The sequence below is a fragment of the Mugil cephalus genome, chromosome 8, assembly GCF_022458985.1.
Source record: "Mugil cephalus isolate CIBA_MC_2020 chromosome 8, CIBA_Mcephalus_1.1, whole genome shotgun sequence".
NCBI lineage: Eukaryota > Metazoa > Chordata > Actinopteri > Mugiliformes > Mugilidae > Mugil > Mugil cephalus.
The window spans coordinates 8,489,071-8,510,942 of record NC_061777.1 but is presented as its reverse complement, the minus strand read 5'-3'; the positions used below and the strand labels follow the sequence as shown (position 1 = coordinate 8,510,942).

The following is a 21,872-nucleotide window of genomic DNA, read 5'->3' as shown; positions in this document are numbered from 1 at the left end:
TAGAAAGAAGTGATCACCACGGTAAGTCTTCTCTTGCATTTAAAAGGTTTATTACAAGGAAGAACAGTGTCAATAACTATGCTGAAGTCATGCTCGTTTGTTCATAATTCAGTTTGTTCACAATAGAAAGGCAAAGTACTTTGACTGTGACTCACCCATGGTTTATAACTGAATAATTGCTCCACCGACGTGCACGTTCACGGGGAGGAGGAGGGAGTGGACTCTTCACTTCAAAGTGTCTTGGAAACAACCACTGAAGAGGGTGGTCCTGAAGTCCACACAGCACTACCAGCCACTTCATCAAACGGCAATGCAGGACACACCCAAACAGGAAAAGTACCCTGCACCAGCTTACACTCTAATACAGTATTGTGGCATAGCACAGTACTCACTCTGCAGGTAATTATTGTTTAGCACCTGTGTCATTCATGATCACAAAAGCACCAAAAACAAGACGACAATAGAAATAGCATCGCTATCACACAGTCTTATTTATTTATCCCCGCCCCCCAGAAGCCACCTTGTAATTTGGAAAAGATAGAGATAATAGTGGCACAAGGTTTGAATTTACATCCCTCCCTCACAAGTACAAGGAGACGCCATTCGACACGATGCCACTGTTGTTATGCAGCTGGTCAAATGGCAGAACACCTCAGACACTGTTTTTGCCAACTTGTATATGGCCTAATGCTAATTCTGTAAAATCTTTTGATTTCATTCTTTATTCTTTGGTTTTAAAACACCAATGCCTGGAAAATTGTGCATATGAATCAATGGGTTAATCTCTGAGAATGACTTAAACTTAATGGTATTTTGTAAATAATTTTATTATTGATTAAATGCAAACAGACAATTAATTGCAAGTAGATAATTGCAAGTGAATAAATAAATAACAAGTAAATAAATAAATAATACAAATAACATGATATGATATTTATTTAAAGGCAATATCATTATAAGTCTGTTAACTTTACAGTTATCAGAGAGGTTCACTTAATTTTAAATCAACATATATTGCCTTAAATGCTACTGTTGTTAATATTTCAGACTGGTGTAAAGTATTATTTTCTTTCCCTATCTAATTAGTTCAGGGTGTCTGCAAGTGTCGCTAAAAATACCACAGTCCCTATCTACATCCTCAAGGATTAAAAAAAGCACAGATTCTGAATCAGTATGTAGACATTACATCTTTACATACAGGTGAGTTAAAAAACACTAGACTGATCCTGGGTAAGCTCTTACAGTCAGCTCTCCGAGAGAGTCCCTTTGGAAGCGTAACCCCGACAACCGTGTGGACGCGTCACCATGGAAACCGTGCACCGTTCCGTTGGGATTTTCTTCGTTGTGTGTTTTTCAGACCGTTATTAGTTAGCTGATTTGGTTTCATTCACATGTATATTATGTGAGCTGAAAAGCTAAAAGTTAAAGAAATACCATGTCGGATATATTGTGCAGGTGGCTGAATCAGGAGCTCCAGCTGTCAAAGTCTGTTGGTAAGAGTGACTGAACTACAGCAATAGCGAGCTACATGCTAACACAGTTAAGCTAACGCTGGGGATTCATTTATCCGATGTGGGATACGAGAGTAAAACGCAAGTTAATTTACAACGTTAACAATGCAGAGGCAACGTATTAATATACGTTTTCGGATTCAATGGTTGTAGAAGTTAGCATTCCACATTTTATTTGGACAGAAGCTTCATAATAAATATTTTTGATAACGTAAATTACTTGAATGGCTCCCGCTTTAACCCTAACGTTACTCGTTGAAATACTTGGAAAAGGGGCCCAAGACTTTTTTTTTTTTTTAACTTAAATTGGGACCTAATAAAGCAGTTATGCTCAGTGTTCATGTAGAGGTGGACCTTGCAGACCATATTTGACAAGGATTTGACTTGAGAATTGCTGAGTGAAAACCAGATGCTTGCAAACTTCACTGACACGATTTAAAATGTGTCTTGAAGTTACAATATATGGTTCCTTGCCCCTCATAAATGGTTAAACGACATTTAGAAACAAGATCACAGTTGACAGTGTTGTCTTTGCTTGAATGAATGATGGTGCACTTGTCTTCACAGAGCCAATGACAATTACCAAAGATTTCTCCAGTGGTTACCTCTTTGGCGAGGTTCTGCATAAATACCAGATGCAGGACGATTTCCGTATGTTTATGAGGAGAGAGTAAGTTCCCCCCAGTCTTACTAGTAACTAGTTTCGTCATTTAATTATCCTGCTATTTTAAAGTGTTTATAATAATTGTTTACATTTTTTTGCCATAGCACCTCTGTCGCCAAATTGAATAATTTTACCCGTCTGGAACCTACTTTCAAGTTACTGGGGATCTCATTCACTACAAATACAGCCCAAGATGTGATGCGGGAGAAGCAAGGTGTGGCCACATGCCTCCTTTATGAACTACATGTCTCACTTGAAAAGAAGAAGAAAGAAGGAATTAGTCGCACAATGATGGAAATCACGCAGCCTGCAGCCAGTGCAAACCTACTCAAGAAGGAGCATATCATCTTCTCTGATGTAAGGGTCCTGAATAGACATGGCATGAGGTCTTTTTTTGTGGCAACAGCATGTTTTGATCACTGGTTAAGAAGTCTGGATCTTTACCAATAAGGAATAAACTGACTCTCCAACTATTTACACATTTTATATGTTTGCCGATTTCACTACTAGCTCACTGTCACTGTTATTTATAAAGACATGCATTTTCAAGCATCTGTCATTTCAGCGACTCCATAAGGTGGTGAAAAGAGATGCAGATCTGAAGCTTCCCAACATTTCTCAGCGCTATGCGAAGAAATACCAGCATTTGAATGGCAGGTCTGTGGTGACCCATCCAATGCTGCAAAAGAGACAAAAAAAAGATCAGGGAGAGAAACGAATCCAGGATATTAAGAAGGTACTGGAGAATATGGAAAGAAGAATACTGCATTACTTTCTCCATCTATTTATAATATTAATATGTTTACATTTATGACCTGATTTTAAGGGTTTCAACAATTTACTCTTTTTGGTGTCAGATATGTATGTCCTTTTATGTATTAAGTAACATTACAACACCCAAGGGAAAATCTTACTTGATGCTTGATAATTAAATAAAGGAAAGTTCATATTACTGACAGCATTGGACATAAAGAACTGTGCATCTCTCAGCCATCAGCATGTCGTCAGATGCACAATGACATGACTAACCAGGTGCATGTGCCCAACCCACCTCCTTACACTTCTCGGCTGAACCTGAAAGAGAGACACCAGCAGCAGCAGCAGCAGCAGCAGCAGCAGCAACACAAAGAACGAGAAGAACAGGTGTGATTGAGAAAAAATTATGCTTTGATTATTCACTTAACCACAGAGGGAATTTTATAATAACCTTTTTGATACTTGGTCCCTTTGTATAATCAGTTTTTCTTTTCCTTTAGGTTATGCAGACAGTCCAAACAGAAATAGACCAGTTTGAGGCAAATAGGAAGAAATTGACTTCTTCTGGTTTTGCTTCTGCTTCTAGGTGAGAGAAAAGGAAACATTAATTAAAAATAACATTGTATTCATGTTGTATTCTGATATTTCAATATTTGTATTAATATCATTTTGTAGTCATATCAGATAGTCACCTTTCTAGAGCAAATTGAAATACGGTTTTAACATTTTGACTTGTAGTGATCAGCCCCTCCTTGACAGTTTTCCCCTTGGCAGCATCAACCAGGGCGGTGAAGTTTCTGAAAGTGGAACCAAGGTGACTTTACAATCCAATAGTAAGTATATTCAGGGGATCCGTCAAAGGCTGCAGGACAGTGCTGAATCTCGTGAGCGGAGAGAGAAAAGAGTCAACAGATTCTTGGTGGAGCAGCTCAAGGCCCAAGAAGCTCGAGAGGTAAAACTTTTTTCATACAAAGAAATATGAAAATACATGATTTCAAAAGAAATAAATACCCACTAAAGAGGTTTTATCATGAACATTTGTAGACCATAAGAATATTTTTTCGATTTAAATTTAACCTAAGATCAATAAACTAATTAGCTATCTCTGGTTCCCCCCTCAGGAGGCGCGGTGGGAGGAGCAGCTGGTGAAACGTTTGACACGTCAGACTCAGCAGGAGAAACGTCTGGCAGTCCAGCTACTTCTTATACGTAAGGAGAAGGAGGTGATCCGGCAGAACCGCCTGTTCAGAGAGCAGCAGTACCAGCAGCGACGAGAGAAGGACTTCCAGGAAGCTCTGCACAGGGAGTCGGTGAGATAGGAAGAAGAATAATCCTCTCTGTTTTCGCTTTGCATTAGACTTTGTAAGAGATGTTATAAGTGGTGTGATGAGGAGCATAGACAGAAAATGGTGAGTTTTGGTAGTTTGCATAGTATTAACAGAGCATTTGGTATTATGATAAGAATGAAGCAGTTGCACTTTTTAAAAGTGTAGAAATCAATGCATAAACAGCTATATGTCTATTGTTTTCCTTCCAGTGATCACTCAGAACACTATAAATGATTCATCTAGTTGATAAAAAGGCTTAAGTCCTCAGTTCAGTGTTATTCAGGATTTTATCCCTGTTGACAAATCCCATGAGAATATGAAACCCAACAATTAATTGGTTCACACAAATGGACTGATCATGTCACCTGGTGGAATATGAGTGGAATAAGGAAGGAATAAGGAATAAGCTAAATAAGGTTTAGTATACACTACCAAAGTATTGCTTTTTCACAAGACTTGACAACAGAGGAAAGAGGAAAATAGAAACCTAGAAAGTTATCTTGTAAACATACAATATGATACTGTCAGGCCCATATATATTTGAACAGTGACACAATCACAGTGAGATTTGGACTCCCTGTGCCGCCATATTACATTTTAAATTAAACAACTAAGATCCAGTTGAAGTACAGACTTTCTGTAATTTCTAAATTCTTCCTCCAATTTGGATGTAATCATCAAATTACACCTGAGAGTCTACACTTTAAGCCCGTATTGAGTATACAACTGTCTCTTGAACACTTTTTTGGTAAACAGCTAAATAACAAAACTTGTGTCATTGTCCAAATATATATGGACCTAAGTGTAGGTGATTTTACAATGGTGGTATTAATTTAATTTGTTAGCAACGCCACAGATAAACTTTAATGTCCAAGGAGTAGGTCTCAAATTTGATATTTGATATTTACATTAAAAAAATTGAAAAAAAAAAATCTTTTGGAGTTAAGTGCACATTCATCATTACACAGATTCATTATTTCATATCCTTCTGATACCATCAATCGTGCACAAACGTGATTAAAATCCTCCTTTCTTTTAAGTGAGGTCTTCTCCCAAAACAGGTGCATTTACAGTGTGTCATGCCTTCTCCATTCATTCCATCTTTCTGACTGGGGCCTGGTCTAGATTTTGGCTCAGCAGGTTAAGTTGGACTGTGAAGAAAGGATCAGACAGGAACTTGGACACTGTAACCGGATTGCTTCTGAGCGAACTCAGATTCAACAAAAGGAGCACTTAAAGAGCTGCAGGGGCATTTTGGAGCAGATAGTGGATTTGGCAACAAAAGTTGGAGAATATCGACTGCTCACTGGGAAGTACGTAACATGGTTGCTTTGTGAAAGTTCTGAAAAGCGTTATACTGTTTTTTAGTGGTATTATGATCAGAACATGCTGTGAGTACTAGTTCTACTTGAATAAGTTCATGATTTGAAAGCTGTGACTGAAGGTAAAAAGTCACATCGCCTGCTATTTCATTTTATTGTTCATTTCTATTCATTTTTGATCACTGTTCACATTTAAATGGCAAAATATTTAAAATAATTACACTCGGAGGCCGAGCGTTAAGAGCCAGGTTCATTTCTATATGTTTCTATATTTCTATAAATGGTGTAGTGTTCTGATCTGATGTGAGTAAGAACCTGTGAAAAATAACCAATATTGCAAACGTTCTTGTACAACTGACCAGCAGGCGAATAAAATCAGGAAATGTCAATATCATGTCTGCTTCTTCTCATGATCAAATGCATCATATCCACATTCGATATACACCGCCCACACAGCCCTGCTCAGTATTCACCTTAGATCCACGATTAGCGGCTCTGACCAAATAAAGTAAAATAAAGGAAATAAAAAGTTATGTATTTTACGATTAGTTTTTCTACTAGAATTATAAATGAAGTAGATGTATGGTATCAAGTCTAGTTTTATCTCCTGTCATTTTTTCTGTCATGTCCAGTTTGATTCCAGAGAAGATGACGAGAGAGTGGAAGGAATTGCTGTTGTGTGGTCTGCCTCTCTATGAGCCGATAAAGGGCCACCAGCCAGAGTTTGATTTGGCCACTCCATTAGATCCCGTAGAGCTTAAGAAGCAGGAGATACTCGACACACAGGACTATGATGAATACAGTGTGAGTTTCAAACATCAGAGGAGTGTGTTTTTAAATCACGGCATGCATGTGCATGTAGATTGTCTTTGTTGAATGAATAACCTTTGATACTACACTATGTTAGATTTCATGACACTGAAAAAGTTTCTGAAACTCTAAACGATCTGAATGCTGAAGCTCCTGAATGTCTTGCCACTCATTATTTTTGTCAGAATGTAGTAGGTGAGTGGGCATGGCCAGAGGAAGCAGAGGGGACAAAACTACTCCCAACTAACAACGACACACTTGGACATGTTGTCCAGCGCCTGAGGAACATTGTTCACCCACCCTGCTCGGAACCGTCTCCACCTTTACTTCCTCACTTTGCCATCAAGGCCTGTGTCCTGGGCAAGATTTGCTCTGGCAAGACCAGCTGCCTGGCCAAGATTGCTGAAGGCATGCAATGCAAACACAGATGCAAGCATACACACAAGCACAATGTCACATTACGTAATTATTCTCCACTTAAAATTATGAATTAGTTTCATTACATTAAAGTTATATATGAAAGGGGACGTTGAATAAGGTTATATGGATTATTTGTCTCTGCGTATTGTTTTCTGCTTCAGCACACGGCTTCTGTGTCTTATCGGCCGACGCACTGATCGAGGAGGCACTGCATGCTTACAAGGTCGGAGAGAAGGTTAGTCAGATACAGTGCACCAGTGTACTGTACGGTTCATACTTTTTATCGAATCCAATTTTTTTATTATTATTTTTTTTTCTTTTTATAAAATCTCTCCTCAATGATGCCAGATATTTCACTGTTCAAAACAAATTTTTTGGCGGGGTGCAAAATGTACAGGTCCCAGAGCAGCTGGGAGGTAAAGAAAATGAGCAACTGGTCACATCCTCCGCATCACTGAAATCTGGTGGGTTACTGAAGCCAGTAGGGTGGTATTATCATGTTTCTTGCGTTTAATATAAAACAAAAACAATAAAAAAAAAAGAATATATTACACATCTACTAGTTTCATGTGATATATGCATTTGATGTCAATATTACTTTCAGATTATGATACCCAAGAAGAAAATAAAGACAGCAATGCAACAGTAAGTGGAACCTGTAAAACCTGCTGAGAAAATAATGTGTTTTGGAAGAATTACATGAAATTGTAATGTTAAGTGATAAACATTTTAAATTGTTTTGTGACTATTTGGCATGAAAGCTTTTTTGTCACTTACAGTACATATGTCCCTTATCCAGCTGTCAACACGCGCCGTACAGGGAGAAGCTGCAGACAAAGAGATGAGGAATGGGAACCCCATCCCTAATGAGCTGCTAGTGGACATTATAGTAGAGGCAATCAGGTGAGAATATAATCTATATAAGGGTAAAGATATCGTATTTTATATTACTTTTACTGATGTAATTATATTACCAGCGGCAACTGGACTTGCAGAGTTACATGTTAAGTTCAAGAAACTCTACAAGTCCAGATGTCCTTGTTTCAGGTTTGAACACATGATGACCTAGATGACAGGAACCTTCACACACACATCTAATTACTGTCACTTAAAATATGTGAGACAAATAAACTCTGTATGCAGTGTGGAAAAATAAACAGCTTCACTTTCAGTGAAGTATATATTTGTTGTGTCTTCACCAGTCGCGTTCCAGCTCAGTCAGGGTGGATCCTGGACGGCTTTCCACTGGACATCACTCATGCCTTCCTGCTAGAGAAAGCCCTCGGTGGGTCTGTAGACTTAGGGGAGGAAGTTGTAAACAGCAAGACAAACCTTGTTGTTGATCCTAATCCACCTAAACCTACACCACCACCCGCACCTGTGCTGGATTTGGCTCTGCTGCTTGACATCCCTGATGAGTGTGTAGTCAGACGGGCACTCAGTCACATCGGTACGTCACACCGATGGAAGCCTAATTTTAATTAATTTTTAATTTTTTAAGTTACTTTAAATATTATTTTATGTTCACGTCGTTGTCTTTCCTCCAAACCTGATCCACGTCCAGATAGTTCTGCAGCCTCACAACCCACAGACAAGACCTTGTATTGGGCACAGATCCCACACAGGTAAAAAAAATAAATAAATAAACATAGCAATCAAATGGGAAGGTAAAATGAAAATGGTAATTCTACTGCACGACATGGCGATAAGTGTGTAACATGATGTCCCCTCTCAAGGATCACAGCTTTTCAGGATGCCTGGCCAGAGTTAGAGAGGTGGTTTGGTGCAAAGCAAAATATTCTGGTCCGTGTCGATGCAGATGTGGACGACGGGGAGCTTTACAGAAGAGTGGAGTCTGCCATGCAGCAAGGTAACTGGTTGTCATTTTAGCACTGAGCAAATGGTAGCGGACTTGTCCTGAATATTTGGTTAAAATAAGTTTTTAATTTTTATCACACACTCCACACTTTACAATATTACTACACATTCCTTCATCAGCTCTCGCCAGTCCCTTTGAAGACGTAGTGATTGACAGTGGGAAAACTCCAGAGTTATCAACCTCACCTCCGCCTGCTGACCAGCTTCCAGCACTTGGTGATGAAGACCCCGGTCTTACAGAGTGCCACTCTAGTCCAAAGGAGGAAAACACACATTCTTCTGGAGGTGACTTGATCATTACGAAATTGTTGTTTTAAAGTCAGTTCTGGTCACAAATGCATTTCCACCTAGAAAGAAGGGATTAATTACTTCTATGCCCTGCTCATGAACACAATGTTCTGTCAGCATGTTTGACTGATACATGATACCATTTGTTTTAATTTGCTGCAGTGATTATTTCTCTGTTTTTTTTCTTGCTACTAAATAGAGAACTCTACTAATGTGTCTCCTGCGTCACTGACCAACGAGGACTCTCTAGGAGGTGGTAAGAATCCACCTGAGTCTGCCTCTTCCAGTCCAGACTCGCCCAGCTGCATCTATGTGGATGAACCCCTTCCTCCAGTATGATACAACTTCTATTTAGATTTATTTTTCTTATTACTGTTGCACTTCTAACCTATTTCTGTCCTGAAAAAAGAATTTTGCTCATTTCTGTATGTACGACATGGGATTCAAATGCACAAGCTTGGGGTTAGTAGAAGGTGACCTCTTACATGTTTTAATGTTGCTTTCAGATTTACATTACACTATATCTTCATCTGTATTTTATTGTCGGGTATTGTACCACTCTCACTGATTTGCTCATTTGCTCCCCTCTCTACCAATCTCAAGGAGATCCCAGAGTTCCTGTGCTCACATTGGGACACGGTGTGTGATTCCTACGTGAGCAATGTAAAGACAGTGATGCAGCAGCTGCGCTCACAGCGTACTCTTATTTTTCAGTACCTCTTCAATATCAGGTATTCTACCAGGCCTTTTAGGTAGCACATGGTTTATTGTAAATACACGTGCAAGTGGTAATGTGCATGTTCCTGCCCCTGTCTTTGCATGACATATAAAGATAGCAACACATTTACAGTATGCTCTGTAAATCTAGCAGCATGGGTCGCGGTGGATCAGTTGATCCTTATTATCCTTATAGATCTAAGTTTTTAATATATGTTTGCAGCTGCAGACTCAGCATAAATGTTAGTTACCTATTAGTTAAAGGTTGTCATGTTTATTATTAAATTTGACTATAATAGAATGTGTTCATAACATTAGATCCTTGAATTACTGGACTAATAATGGACTAATTGCAGACTAATTGAAAATGATCTTATTACAAATTTAACATTTATTAATACATACCTGGTTGTTGGTGTCTGTAGAGAGGGATATAAACATTACTTGGGACGTCCAGACTTGAAGCAGGAGTTTGTGTCTCGGTGGCAGAAGGACTTCAACAGCATACCTGATGACATGAGAGAAGATGAGGATACCAAGGCAGAGCTACATCTAAGACTGGATGTAAGAACAATTTGTAATAATACTTAAACTATTCCTGAAAATAAAAACTCTCTTAACTGTCTCAAAAATGAAAATATAAAATATATTGGAGTGGTTGTGACAGGAACTGCGTGAACATTTGTGCGACATTACTGAGGAACGTAAAGTGGAGGATGAGCAGGAGAGGACCGCTTTAATGAGTAATGGCTGGTTGGAGGACAACACTTCTGTCCTCGTCAATCACCACTCTACACTCATGCAGGTAGCTTTGCAGTTTGTCTGGAGAACAGTTTGGATTAATGTTTTTTGAGCGCTTCAAGCTTGTTATTTTAACTATTTCAGTTTGTTTGTAGCATATAAATACTTTCATCTCCTGCATATCTATGCTGTCACTTATAGTCTTGGATTGTTATTGTTGTAGGTGGAAATGGCCCGTTTCTGGGAGACACTCTGTTTTCTCAAGTTGTACTATTTGAACATGCACAGTCAGACGCCACCGCAACTACCCTCCAAATTTGTCAGTATCCCTTTACTCGGCGCCCCAGGAAGTACAGATCACCAGGACAGGTAAGTAATACACTATTAATAGCACTAATCATATTAACAAAAGACAATATAATGAGTGTATGAGTATAAAGGTTGATGCATAAAGTAGTAGTCACTCACTAGCAGTCTGTTTAATTTTCACCCACATACTTCCTAACTAATTTCCTCCTCTGCCGTCAGCAGGCGTCCTGCCTCCTCACGAAGGGCCTCCAAGACAGGAGATCTGGATGGGAAAGAACCTGTTAAGATCAGATTTCTTATCTTTTCTTGTATATCTTTGTTTGATTCGTTTAGATTTTCTCAAAGTCTGTAACTAATTTGTATGTAGTCTGTATTGATATTACAATAGACTGTGTGCATTATGGATTTATTCGTATTGTAATGTTATTCTCTGTGCTCTGTAGCCACCGTATGAGAAACTGATCTCTGACTACGAGGAGACACTGACAACCATCAGCAAACTGGTAATACCTTGTGTATCTACATGAGAGTTTATATAGTGGCATTTTTTTACTGCTGACTATGGGTTATACTGTACATTTGTGTAGGTGTTAACAGAAGTCCGCCAGTGTGAGGCGAAAGAGAAGAAGGAGGCAGTAGAAGAGAATGAGAAAAATGAGAAAAAGAAGGCCCCTTCAAGCGCAGCCAAAACGAAAAAAGAAAAGCCTTCATCAAAAAAACAGAAAGGCATGTCTTTGTAGACATAAAGGTGCCATGTTTTATACAGTTTGTTCTAGTTGGTCTTTTTCTACTCTAACATTCTTCTTCCCATTTTGCTTTTTTTTTGTCCTCAGGTCCACCGTCCCCAGATCCAGTACCCAGCCCTGCACCAGTTGAGGACAAAAACTTGGAGAAGATTTGTGAACAACAGATTATGAAAAGAATACACGAGGAATATATAGCTGCTCTGAAACATGAGGGTATGTATGTAAATGATCAAGGTGTAAAACCTGATACTGATTACCGTACATGCAGATGTGTATATATATATATGGTTTTGTTCCTGTTTGTGTGCATGTTTCTCAGAGAGTAGAGCTAAGGAACAGATTGCTTTGGTGAAATGTCATGGTGTTGCAATGCTGCAGTCCCTGCAAAGCAGAGCAGAACAGACCTTCAGCAGTATGGAGGAGTGCTCCCAGGAACGGCATCTTGCTGAAATGAGGAGGTATGGTACAGTGTGGCTATGTATGGTCTGATGGGGCTATATGTGCATGTAGTAGGACTTGTAAATGTACAATAAATAGCACTTCACTGTGGTATTCATCTTTAAACAAATCTGTAATTGTTATTTGGGAATGTAAGACTATTAACTGATTTGTGGGTTTCAGAATGAGCTAGTAGATACATATTTAACATTTGATCTGTTTCTCTCTCATTTTCTCTAGCATTGACCAGTTACAAGTGGTTTTACAAATTGTTTGCCACCACATACAGAGAGGCACTAAACTGCAGAACCAGCTGGTGTTGGTTTGTAATGATTTCAAATAGGTGGATTTTGAAATGTAATTCATTTTCCAGAGTTAGATATGGGACAACATTTTCCATATTGTCATCTCCAGGAAGGTACTGACTTCTATATAAACGGAGACTGCCTCATGGAGGCCATCCCACCTCCGCCTCCCAGAGCACCCTCACTAGAGAAACCCAAAGGATCCACCCCAACCATCACTCAGCTAGAGTCACTTCGCCATCAGCTGTTCCACATTGCTCCATCAGGTGCATAAAAGGAAGACAAATTGTGGTGTAGTTCTTATAATCCTCTTATTCAATACTCCATCCATCATTCACTCCTTTCTGTGCGACTTTCAGGTCTCATGTGCAGTTTTGAGTTTTCCAGTGTGCTCAAAAATATCACTTCTGTTAAAACGGGCAGAGACACTCTGCCAGAGGCCTGGATGGCCAGCAGTGATACACAGGTAGATCAATCCAAAACATTCCTGCACCATGATGGTCAACTGCTTACGTAAACTAAACAGTCACTTGCCGCACATGTTTGTCATCGGCATCATTTCTCTCTGTCGTATCCCCAGTTGATGGAGATTGTGTCTTTGTTCGTGGATGAGTGCGACCTCATTGACTGGCGTAGGTTTCTGCTCAGTGCTGCTCTCCCTTGGCCATTTCCCTCAATAACACAGCTGCTGGATGTGCTACAAGGTTTCAAGGCAGCGGACACTGGTGCTAAGGGCTATATAAACGAGGAACAATACCTACAGGTTAGTCCATAACCCACATTTTACTCTGGAGTCTGTCTGTCCTAACAGGTTAACATGCTTTGATGCCATTTTTGTCAAAAGACAGAGTTGTGGTTTTCCAGTGAGAGTATCCTGGCTGTTCCTGAGGACCCCTCTGAGCCTGCACCTTATGACCGTCTAGCTAACCTGCGCAAGGTAACTTCCTGAAAAATGTCTGACAACTTGATCCAATTCAGCTCCTGAAACAAAACGTTCTGCTTCTTAAGTTACACGAACAACAAAAAGGCATAAACAAAAAGACACCAAAGATCTATAGATAATTACTAAACTTTACAAGAATTCAGCAACATTAGATGTATAATAAACACAAACTGGAATGGGATTATATCTATTTATTTAGTCTTTTGTTTATAGTTCGAATGAACTAAACAGAAAATTATAAATAAATAAACTGTAACATTCATCTCTGTTCTCTTTGCTCTCAGTTCTTTTTCCAGTTGTTTGCAGACCACCGCTCCTTCGCTACCCCCCAACTGGATTACGTGTCCATGCTGCAGTACTTTGCAGCCGACCCAAACCCCAAACAGGGTTTCATCAGAGCTCTTAGTGTGCAGCAGGGACAACATCTCAAGCTCACCTCGCTAGAGCATCTTGTTAAGGTCAGTACGGGAATTAAATCCACTGCAAAAGCACTTTGTCTTCTCCTTTCTAACATCTGTCAGAAATCTAGCACTAATCTAGCTTTTTTGGAGTGAAACATGTTCAAAAACTAGTGTTATCGTTGTGTCCTTGTCCTCAACCTGTGTGTGGTGTATTCAGTCCATGCCCAGTATAGAAGAGGACCCTGAGCTCTCCTCCTTAGAACAGGATGGCAACTCCAAGGAACACGAGCAGGAAGTGTCAATTCCTGCAATTCTTGCCGTCATCTGCCACAAGATCCCCAAGATGAAAGACAAGTGTCCCCTTCGTCCTGCCTGCCTGAGTCTGGAGGAGCACACTGAGGTACTACGATAGTTATAACCAAAGTTATATATAAATTAAGTTGAAGTGGTAGAGGCCAAATAGACATAATAACATTCCTGAATATCATGAACAGTGACAAACTCCAATAGGAGGATTGCTCTTGAAAAACAAGTATTACACCGATGTGGTGTGAGTCTGGGTATCGTGATAGTATTATTGTTCAGAGGATAACTCTGTCCTTTGTTTATTGTCTGTCTGTGCTGGTTTGTAGCACCTGGAGCAGATATTTAGAGAGCTGGGATACAAGCCTGAAGACTGCATCCCCTTCTCCATCCTCTCTGAGCATCCTTTCATCCAGGGGCTGATGGAGACATCAACACACTACCAGCTTGTAGTAAGTTTCTATGTAGATGCATTTCTGTTTTCATTTGTTGAATGTGAAATTGCGCTCCATCAGTTCTCTGCTGTTGTGATTAATCACTTGTGTTCACTGTCTAACAGCATGTGCGTTAATATTGCCATTAACAACAACTTTCATTCTTGTTTTTTAATCCCTAAAATGTCCCTCTCTGTCTCTCAGAACGTTCACAGGTTGCTACTGGTGGACCAGGATGAAGATGAAGAGTCACTTTGACTTTAGTTTCCTAAAAAATAAGATAAAATACAGTATATCTGGGTAAGAGGTACAGTACACCCTGAACAGCTCGTCAGTCCAGCATACTGAATATCATTAGCCTAATAGCATGACTGCCTAACTTGTATTCGGCAAACGAGAATAAACACCATTTTTTAGCAAGAACAGAGAAGTTTCGTTTGCTCACAAGACCAAAATAAGTGATTCAGTGTTTCCCTGAGATCAAAGTGTCTTCTCAGCCTTTGTGTATAAAGATTAATAGGGTAAAATCAATGGATCATTTTGAAGGACATCTCTCTGGTTAAACAAAACTTATTGGGCAATAGACAAACTTTATCCCAACGAATGCTCCCAGCAAAGGTATGGCGGTATGATAAAGCAGAAGGTGAGCTCATCATGTATTGTTGGAAAGGTTGTTGAATAATATGGCTTCTCTTTTTTGGGTAGTACGCACACGTATAAATGTAAAGTGGCGGAGGGTCCCTGCACAGTAGTAAAAATTACACATAAGATTTTGGACTCTAAAAAGCGTCCTGATTGGCCGAGGACATAAGGAATAATGCAGCAGTGATATGAGAGTTAAGTTAATTAGATATCACAATTTCGCCAAAAAATGACTTAGGCCATTATGCTATTAGGCTAACGATATGCTGCTGTTGTCTCCTATGTAAATATTTCTTTGAATTATTGTCTCTTGTGTCTGAAATTATTATTTTATGTCATTCAAACATATTTACACTTTCAACACCTTGATTCAGTGCAAAGGCATGAGTATAGCAGGTGAGGGTCAGAATAATTACAATAATTAATTCATTTTCTTTTGGATTGTTTTTATGTTGCACTCTTTGGCACAGATCAGCATCAGTTGCAATGTCTTACAAGTTATGTCAGCCATTCTGTATAGTCTGCTGTCTACAACTCAGACCAATGTGCATGTTATATAGATAAGTTTAATATTAAACATGTGTTCCTGTATAACTGGTTTTGTATTTTCACTGAGGATTTTGTAATGCAGCCTGTTTACCGTGATTTTTACTGAAATAAATAAAATAAATTGAAATTTAAAACTGTCCGTATTTTAAAAATGTCATATTTGTCACTGTCCATCAACAGTTTTATTTTTTAGAGGATGTTGCGTTTAAAGACCCGTGACTCCGTCGACCCCGATTGGCTGATGTGCTGCGACTCCATTGGTCAGTCCTGACAGCGGGGGGCGTGGCTAAGCGTCAATGTTTATACCACACTGCTTGCCAGTGTATGTAACCGCACCAAGGACTCCGCAATGTGATTTCCCTCAAATTGATTTTTATTTTCGTGTGTTTTCTCCCGCTGTCTCCGCCACATTATGCGCCAGCTCCTGACATGGGGAACCACTAGCAGGTGAAACACGGAGGAAACGGAGGAAAAAGCCGGAATGGCGGGCGCCTTCGGCTTCAAAGGCTGCCAGAAAATTCGAGGTCCGCAGATTAGGAGCCTGCTCGAGGCGAAGGACTTCTTCCTCTTCGACTGCGACGGGGTCATATGGCACGGGGAGAAGGCGATAACCGGCGCGGCGAAGGTGGTGAACGCGCTGATCCGTCAGGGCAAAAACGTGGTGTTCGTCACCAACAACAGCACCAGGCCGCGCGAGAATTACGTGCACAAGTTCTACCGACTGGGCTTCACCGACGTGATGCTGGAGCAGATCTTCAGCTCGTCCTACTGCTCGGCTCTCTACCTGAGGGACGTGGTCAAGGTCTGCGGCCAGGTGTTCGTCATCGGCTGCCCGGGGCTGCGCACGGAGCTGCAGGAGGCGGGCATCCAGTGCGTGGAGGAGGCGGACGACCCGGACGCCACCATCTACGACTGCGCCCTGGCTGCAGACGTGAAGGCGGTGCTGGTGGGACACGACGATAAACTGACTTTTCTCAAACTGGCCAAAGCCTCGTGCTACCTGAGGGACCCGGACTGCTTGTTCCTGGCTACGGACACCGACCCCTGGCACCCACTGTCCAGCGGAAGGATACTGCCAGGTATGGTGGTGGTGGTGGTGATGGCTGCTGCTCAGTTTATTGGAGCTTGACTCCTATAAATGAGACTTAATTCATCACAGCACTGCTCATAACACAGCTGCTCAAACATTTCCAAGACAAATTAGCTTTTTGGATATTAGTCTAGTGGATAAAATACTGAAAGCCCCTCCACTGTAGGAGCTCAGGGAGACAAAGTAGATCCTCAGTTTGGGATGACTGTAGGCCCGTCCTCACCACTTCATATCTAATACTGACGTCACACTAAATCTGTTCATAATTTAGTACAACTTTTTTAACTCTGTTTGCAGAAGTAAACGTAGCCCTCATCTTTTGATCTAGTGGCTTGTATGACATGCAGAGATCTGCTGGGAAAGTTTGCAGAGAACTACAATGGTGTAAAATGACAAAAGAGTTTGAAGTGGAAATTCCAGCTGCATTCCAGTGCATTTATTTCGGGGCTCACCCTTTGCTGCACAGGGGCCCCTACACATTTCTGTTCTTCCAGCTTTCTGTGCATTGTTGATCTACCCCACCACCCTAAACAGGCCCCGTGTGTCCAGTGCGAACAGCAAACTACACAGTACAGTGGCCTTTGCAGTAACCTGCTACAAGGCTTGTGTCGGTTTGATGACATACATAAAGTGCAACATGTTTTTGCAGTGCATTATGGGTGATTTATTTCCAATAGTTTCCTCCCTAAGTATTATAAAGATTAATAACAATGCATAAATGAAGCCTTGATGGATTGTTGTTGTTGTTGCAGCAATGCCCCAACTAATTTATAACGACAAAAATAACGACTAGACGGCAACATGCACAATGACTTCTCTTTAAATCACAAACTGTACAGCAAATCTGTGGACAGTCATGTTGCTGCATGTTGTCCAAGGAGTAAATGGACATTTCACAGTGAATGTCAACAGATGAGCAGCCAGTCACCTCTCAGGCGTTTTTGCATGTAAAGATAACAATTTTAGTATTAATGAAAGATGCACCTGAACAAGATGTCTGCAGCCGTTTGAAGTCCTCGTCATGTAGCTTCGTCCTCGTCTTTTCACACAGGTTCTGGGTCCCTCATCGCAGCCCTGGAGGTGGCCTCAGGCCGCAAAGCCACCGTGATCGGCAAACCCAGCCGCTTCATGTTCGAGTGCATCTCCAGCCAGTTCATGGGGGTGGATCCCGCCCAGTGCCTGATGGTCGGAGACCGCCTGGAGACAGACATGCTGTTCGGGTCCAACTGCGGCCTCGACACCATGCTCACCCTCACCGGCGTGTCTCAGATCGAGGAGGCGCAGGAGTACAGGAATAGTGACCTGACCACCAACCAGAGCCTGGTGCCCGACTACGTGGTCGACACCATCGCTGATTTCTTACCGGCTTTTGAGGAACTGGACGAACAGAGCAACTGACGAGTCCCCCCCCCCCACGTCTCCGGGGTTGCTACTGCTACATTTCAAGTGCAAAATTTGAAATGTGGCATTTGCAAGAAAAATAAAATTCCATAATTATGAGATGTTCCTAAATAACGAGGCGCTGTTCATGTTGTGACCACGCAGGAAGAATCTTCTCCTGCCAAAGTAATCAAGAGTAATCCAATGCATACCTCATTGTTTCTGCTAGTATTGTGCCCATTTGTGACCTGACAGTTCCTTGTTGCTCTAAGTGTTTATATTAACATATGAATATACTGCACTTTGTTGTCCATAGATGGTGATTGATATCGGGATTTGAACATCCAGGGGTATTTTTGTAAGGCCATGAATTGTTCTGAATTCATGTGTTTAGGAGCTTTGTTTAATTTTTTTTTTTTTTTTGCTAAAAGGCAGATGTGTATTTAACTGACGCAGATCCATTTTCTCCCCAGTGTCACTTCTCCTAGAGGAGAACATGAACCCTGACAAGGTGTGAGCTTATTCTCAGCCCAGGCAGAGGCAGCCTTCTCCTGTCACGTCTGTGCTACTTCGTGCCAATATTCATCGGAGTGACCAACGGCTTATACTGAAACTAACTGTTAGAAACCCAGTGACACATTAATGGTGGCCACTCATACTGCACTGTTGTGATATTTCAATGTTGTTAATGTTTACCATGTAGAGCATGTCGGCAACAATAAACGGCTAAGACGGTGGAGGCCTGTTAGTACGAACGTCCTCTCGGCTCTGTTTGTTTTTGGGTCTGCATGTGGACATCAAAGCATATATAAGAACACCAGAAACAAAATACAAGATTCTTTTAATAACTTAAACCCAGCGGTTCACATAAACTCAACACCTTCGAGCTCATTCAGTTTACTGCATGTAGAGACGTATCAGAACTTCCTGCTTGGGTGTGGCTGTGTTAGTATCTGCAGGTCGAAGCTGAAACTAGTTTGGCCGTAAAATAAACAATCTGGTGAAATTTAAAAGTATGATAACAAGAAAGCCGTCAGGAATATTTGTAGTTAAGTAAAACGAGAGCCTGCAGTGTGTGTTACAAGGTGAAGATGTGCCTCAGGATCAACTTAAAATACAGCTTTAGATTTAATGTCTAAAAAAAATAAAATAAACATATGTACATTTTAACAGGATTGATTTAATATTTTATTCTACACGTCTTGTGGCATTAGGGGTTTTCTTGTGCTGAGAAACAGAAGTAAAGACACACTGATCTCCAACAGATAAGGACTTTGGTTGCACTTCATTCAGGTCCTCCACGCTGTAGCAAAGAAAACAAACAAAAAAAAAAAAGATCAGGAAAAAAAATACTTTCATTGTATTTTATCTTCATATTTTACTCCTGGGTATATAAATAGTTATGAATATGAAAAGATACCATCAAGACGAACAGTACATGGTTTTATAATCCCCATGAAGTCGTAGTTAACGTTTAAATGCTTCTATACATCTTCAACTCAGTCAACTACACAACACCTACACTCACAAAAAGGAGTTTTGTGGCTCTTCTTTGTCGTATTTCAGAGTTTTATAAAAACTAAAACAACTGTTGTCAGTGGCTACTAACGTAACAGGAGCTGACCAATCAGACTAGTTGCATAAAAGAAAGACTGCTAATAAAACTCCATTAACTGCTTCACGATGAGTTCAGATTCATCTGTTTCTATAGATATTCATGTTAAGTTTCCGTGTAGTTTCTTGTATCTGCTGCTCACCTCGATGTAGCCCATTTCATCCGCGGTCAACGGCCTCCTGCGGTACCTGGCTGGTAGTTGCTGAATGGAGGCCAGGGTGTCCGGCGTGCCAGGGATCGGAGCTAAAGGTACATGAGGTCTGGCTGCCGCTGCAGCTGAAGCTAAACTGGGGCCGTTGTGTTGTGGATGGTTAACTGCTAATGACTTCAATGCTTCTTGGACTGGAAAAGGAAAGACAGAAGGTATAGGAGAGAATCAGAAAATGAAGTGGTGTAAGAAAAAAAGTTTTCAACTGAACTAAATCCACTTTTACCGTTGGGTCTTGGCACACCTTGTCTGTTTGGGAACTTGATCAGAGGAGCGTGAGGTCGCACAGCCTGACGACAAACACACAAACCAGACAACTGTAGTTAATTAACAAAAAATAAAAATAAACGCACATTATATCTATCCTCAACGGAAGATCCTTGAAACCAGTGTGAGTGGGGTTTAAGTTAAACATTTATCTGTGACCTACTAACCTTTAGCTTCAGATTATAACATCACAAACACAAAATATAGCTTAAAATACAAATTATTAGTTAATCAACTCATTAGTTGAGCAGCAGAAATCTAATATATTTCGTCATTAATTAGGTAAAATCACATGAATGGAGGAGACAAAACACTAATTAAAAAGCTGTATTTCTGGGTTTTGGATGACTATCCCTTCAACTAACTTAAAACAATAAAAAAGAGTAAATGATTAGGAGTATAATCTATGTAGTTATTGTTGTTTACAGGTTTGCTAGGCTACCGGGGTACAAAGATAGACACGGTGGTTTTCAGATTAAACATGTCCATGAGCGAGCAAGAAAACAGGACAAAATGACTAAATACTTGGGGAATAATAAAGTGTTTTCTGAATATAGCTATTTCTAAGTAAACAGCAACACAGGACAAAGTTTTTTTCTACATCTTCAACAAGGACATTAACAAGGGTACGTCGGTTAATTGCCACCTAATAAGAAATAAGACACCGAATGAACACAGCAACAGAAACAAACACCGCTTTAATTAACGACCTTTATCTGAGGAGGATGAGGACACAGATGTTCAGAATAAATCAGATTTCGGGAGAAATGTTACCTGGATAACTCGGGCGGTGGGAGCTGCCATTTTGGAGCTGACTTTGCTCCCCATGACGACCTCACGGTTTTACTTCCGGGTATAAAAAAAAACCGTCTCCCTGTAGTTGTGCTAAGACGCCACAGGAGGGCGCTGATGTGACAACAAACACCGAAGCAGAGCGGTAAAAAACAGCAAATTGACAATAAAACCGTTAAGTTTTTACTAATTACATTTTACTTCTATGCATTTCTTACCTCTTTGGAAATAATGGTAAACAGCCGACAGCTGACTTGTCGGTGACTGTCCAGTTAGGTCAAATCTTCACGCCATATTCCTGTCAGCCTCCTGTCAAAAAGGACATAAAGCACTAATAGACTTTAATCCATAAAAATAAATAAAGGTGTGGAGAGGATACGACGGCTTTTATTCCTCATAAAACAAGACAAAAAATAACGTGTGTGATAACGGAGGACGTCAATACAAGGCCACTGAGCTGGGCAAATATTATGCCCTATCTTTAGTTTCACTTCTTCATCGTCCTTGTGGATGTTTGACGGTGCTGACGCTTCTGGACTCATCATCGCCCTCTGCAGGATAAAACTATTCAGATTCAGAAAACTGCACAGAGAAGGCAACAACCACACAAGACTGAATGGAAAAGCTCGGTTAAAAACAAAACCAAAAAAAGAGGAAAGTATAGTAAAAATTGGAATAAATATATACAAAAATAAATACACAAACTTAGTGATGAGTAGTGCAAACGCACAAGACCATTTGTATAATATTTTCATAGGACCTCAATCAACTATTGTGTATATTTAGCTCACTTACCTGTATGTGTGGTCTGTAGATAGGTTTTCATTTGTAAATATTGTCCATATGCTATAAAAAACAACCTCTGCCATACTGCTTATATACCACACTATTTATGTTACATTCACTTGCTACTTATTACACTTCTGGTTAGAAGTTAAACTGTATTTTGTTGCTCTGTACCTGTACTTGTGGAATAACAATAAAGTTGAATCTTATCTAAAAAGTATTCTATATA

General features: G+C 40.3%; 3 protein-coding genes across 4 annotated transcripts; 2 read left to right on the top strand and 1 right to left on the bottom strand.

The window, feature by feature from the left end:
• The first annotated feature begins 1,311 nt into the window (after window positions 1–1,311).
• On the top strand, window positions 1,312–15,644 carry spef2 (sperm flagellar 2). The gene is made up of 37 exons (XM_047591417.1): window positions 1,312–1,493; window positions 2,079–2,181; window positions 2,280–2,532; window positions 2,741–2,911; window positions 3,166–3,318; window positions 3,432–3,517; window positions 3,670–3,883; window positions 4,053–4,241; window positions 5,385–5,572; window positions 6,214–6,385; window positions 6,577–6,799; window positions 6,973–7,275; window positions 7,416–7,456; window positions 7,611–7,714; window positions 8,014–8,261; window positions 8,376–8,436; window positions 8,548–8,681; window positions 8,810–8,974; window positions 9,177–9,310; window positions 9,581–9,708; window positions 10,120–10,258; window positions 10,362–10,499; window positions 10,659–10,804; window positions 10,964–11,024; window positions 11,188–11,247; window positions 11,332–11,470; window positions 11,578–11,703; window positions 11,810–11,948; window positions 12,169–12,250; window positions 12,343–12,499; window positions 12,593–12,699; window positions 12,814–12,996; window positions 13,078–13,170; window positions 13,461–13,634; window positions 13,795–13,977; window positions 14,210–14,332; window positions 14,519–15,644. The coding sequence occupies exons 1-37, from the start codon at window positions 1,436–1,438 to the stop codon at window positions 14,570–14,572; spliced, it is 5,232 nt and encodes a 1,743-aa protein (XP_047447373.1). The 5' UTR covers window positions 1,312–1,435; the 3' UTR covers window positions 14,573–15,644.
• A 151-nt stretch (window positions 15,645–15,795) lies between these two features.
• On the top strand, window positions 15,796–18,726 carry LOC125011905 (pyridoxal (pyridoxine, vitamin B6) phosphatase). The gene is made up of 2 exons (XM_047591413.1): window positions 15,796–16,584; window positions 17,647–18,726. The coding sequence occupies exons 1-2, from the start codon at window positions 15,987–15,989 to the stop codon at window positions 17,991–17,993; spliced, it is 945 nt and encodes a 314-aa protein (XP_047447369.1). The 5' UTR covers window positions 15,796–15,986; the 3' UTR covers window positions 17,994–18,726.
• A 409-nt stretch (window positions 18,727–19,135) lies between these two features.
• On the bottom strand, window positions 19,136–21,364 carry mrps36 (mitochondrial ribosomal protein S36). Of its 2 annotated transcripts, none has more exons than XM_047591416.1 (5): window positions 21,076–21,364; window positions 20,840–20,971; window positions 20,043–20,088; window positions 19,733–19,932; window positions 19,136–19,278 (listed from the first exon to the last, which is right to left on the bottom strand). In XM_047591416.1, exons 2-5 carry the CDS (start codon window positions 20,891–20,893, stop codon window positions 19,261–19,263), a joined length of 318 nt encoding a protein of 105 aa, XP_047447372.1. In that variant the 5' UTR covers window positions 20,894–20,971; window positions 21,076–21,364; the 3' UTR covers window positions 19,136–19,260. The 2 variants fall into 2 exon arrangements, with proteins under 2 accessions (XP_047447372.1, XP_047447370.1); XM_047591414.1 differs by having other exon boundaries at window positions 20,025–20,088; window positions 21,076–21,353.
• Window positions 21,365–21,872: the final 508 nt, after the last annotated feature.

Excerpts from the sequence above, each read along its gene's own strand:
- spef2 (XM_047591417.1), top strand. The coding sequence starts at position 1,436 with ATGTCGGATATATTGTGCAGGTGGCTGAATCAGGAGCTCCAGCTGTCA. Across the intron at positions 5,573-6,213 it reads TATCGACTGCTCACTGGGAA|TTTGATTCCAGAGAAGATGA; the intron begins GTACGTAACATG and ends TGTCATGTCCAG. Across the intron at positions 12,500-12,592 it reads GTTCCACATTGCTCCATCAG|GTCTCATGTGCAGTTTTGAG; the intron begins GTGCATAAAAGG and ends TGCGACTTTCAG.
- LOC125011905 (XM_047591413.1), top strand. The coding sequence starts at position 15,987 with ATGGCGGGCGCCTTCGGCTTCAAAGGCTGCCAGAAAATTCGAGGTCCG. Across the intron at positions 16,585-17,646 it reads CAGCGGAAGGATACTGCCAG|GTTCTGGGTCCCTCATCGCA; the intron begins GTATGGTGGTGG and ends CTTTTCACACAG.
- mrps36 (XM_047591414.1), bottom strand. The coding sequence starts at position 20,893 with ATGGGGAGCAAAGTCAGCTCCAAAATGGCAGCTCCCACCGCCCGAGTT. Across the intron at positions 20,089-20,839 it reads CCACCGCCCGAGTTATCCAG|GCTGTGCGACCTCACGCTCC; the intron begins GTAACATTTCTC and ends GTTTGTCGTCAG. Across the intron at positions 19,933-20,024 it reads AGGTGTGCCAAGACCCAACG|TCCAAGAAGCATTGAAGTCA; the intron begins GTAAAAGTGGAT and ends TTCCTTTTCCAG.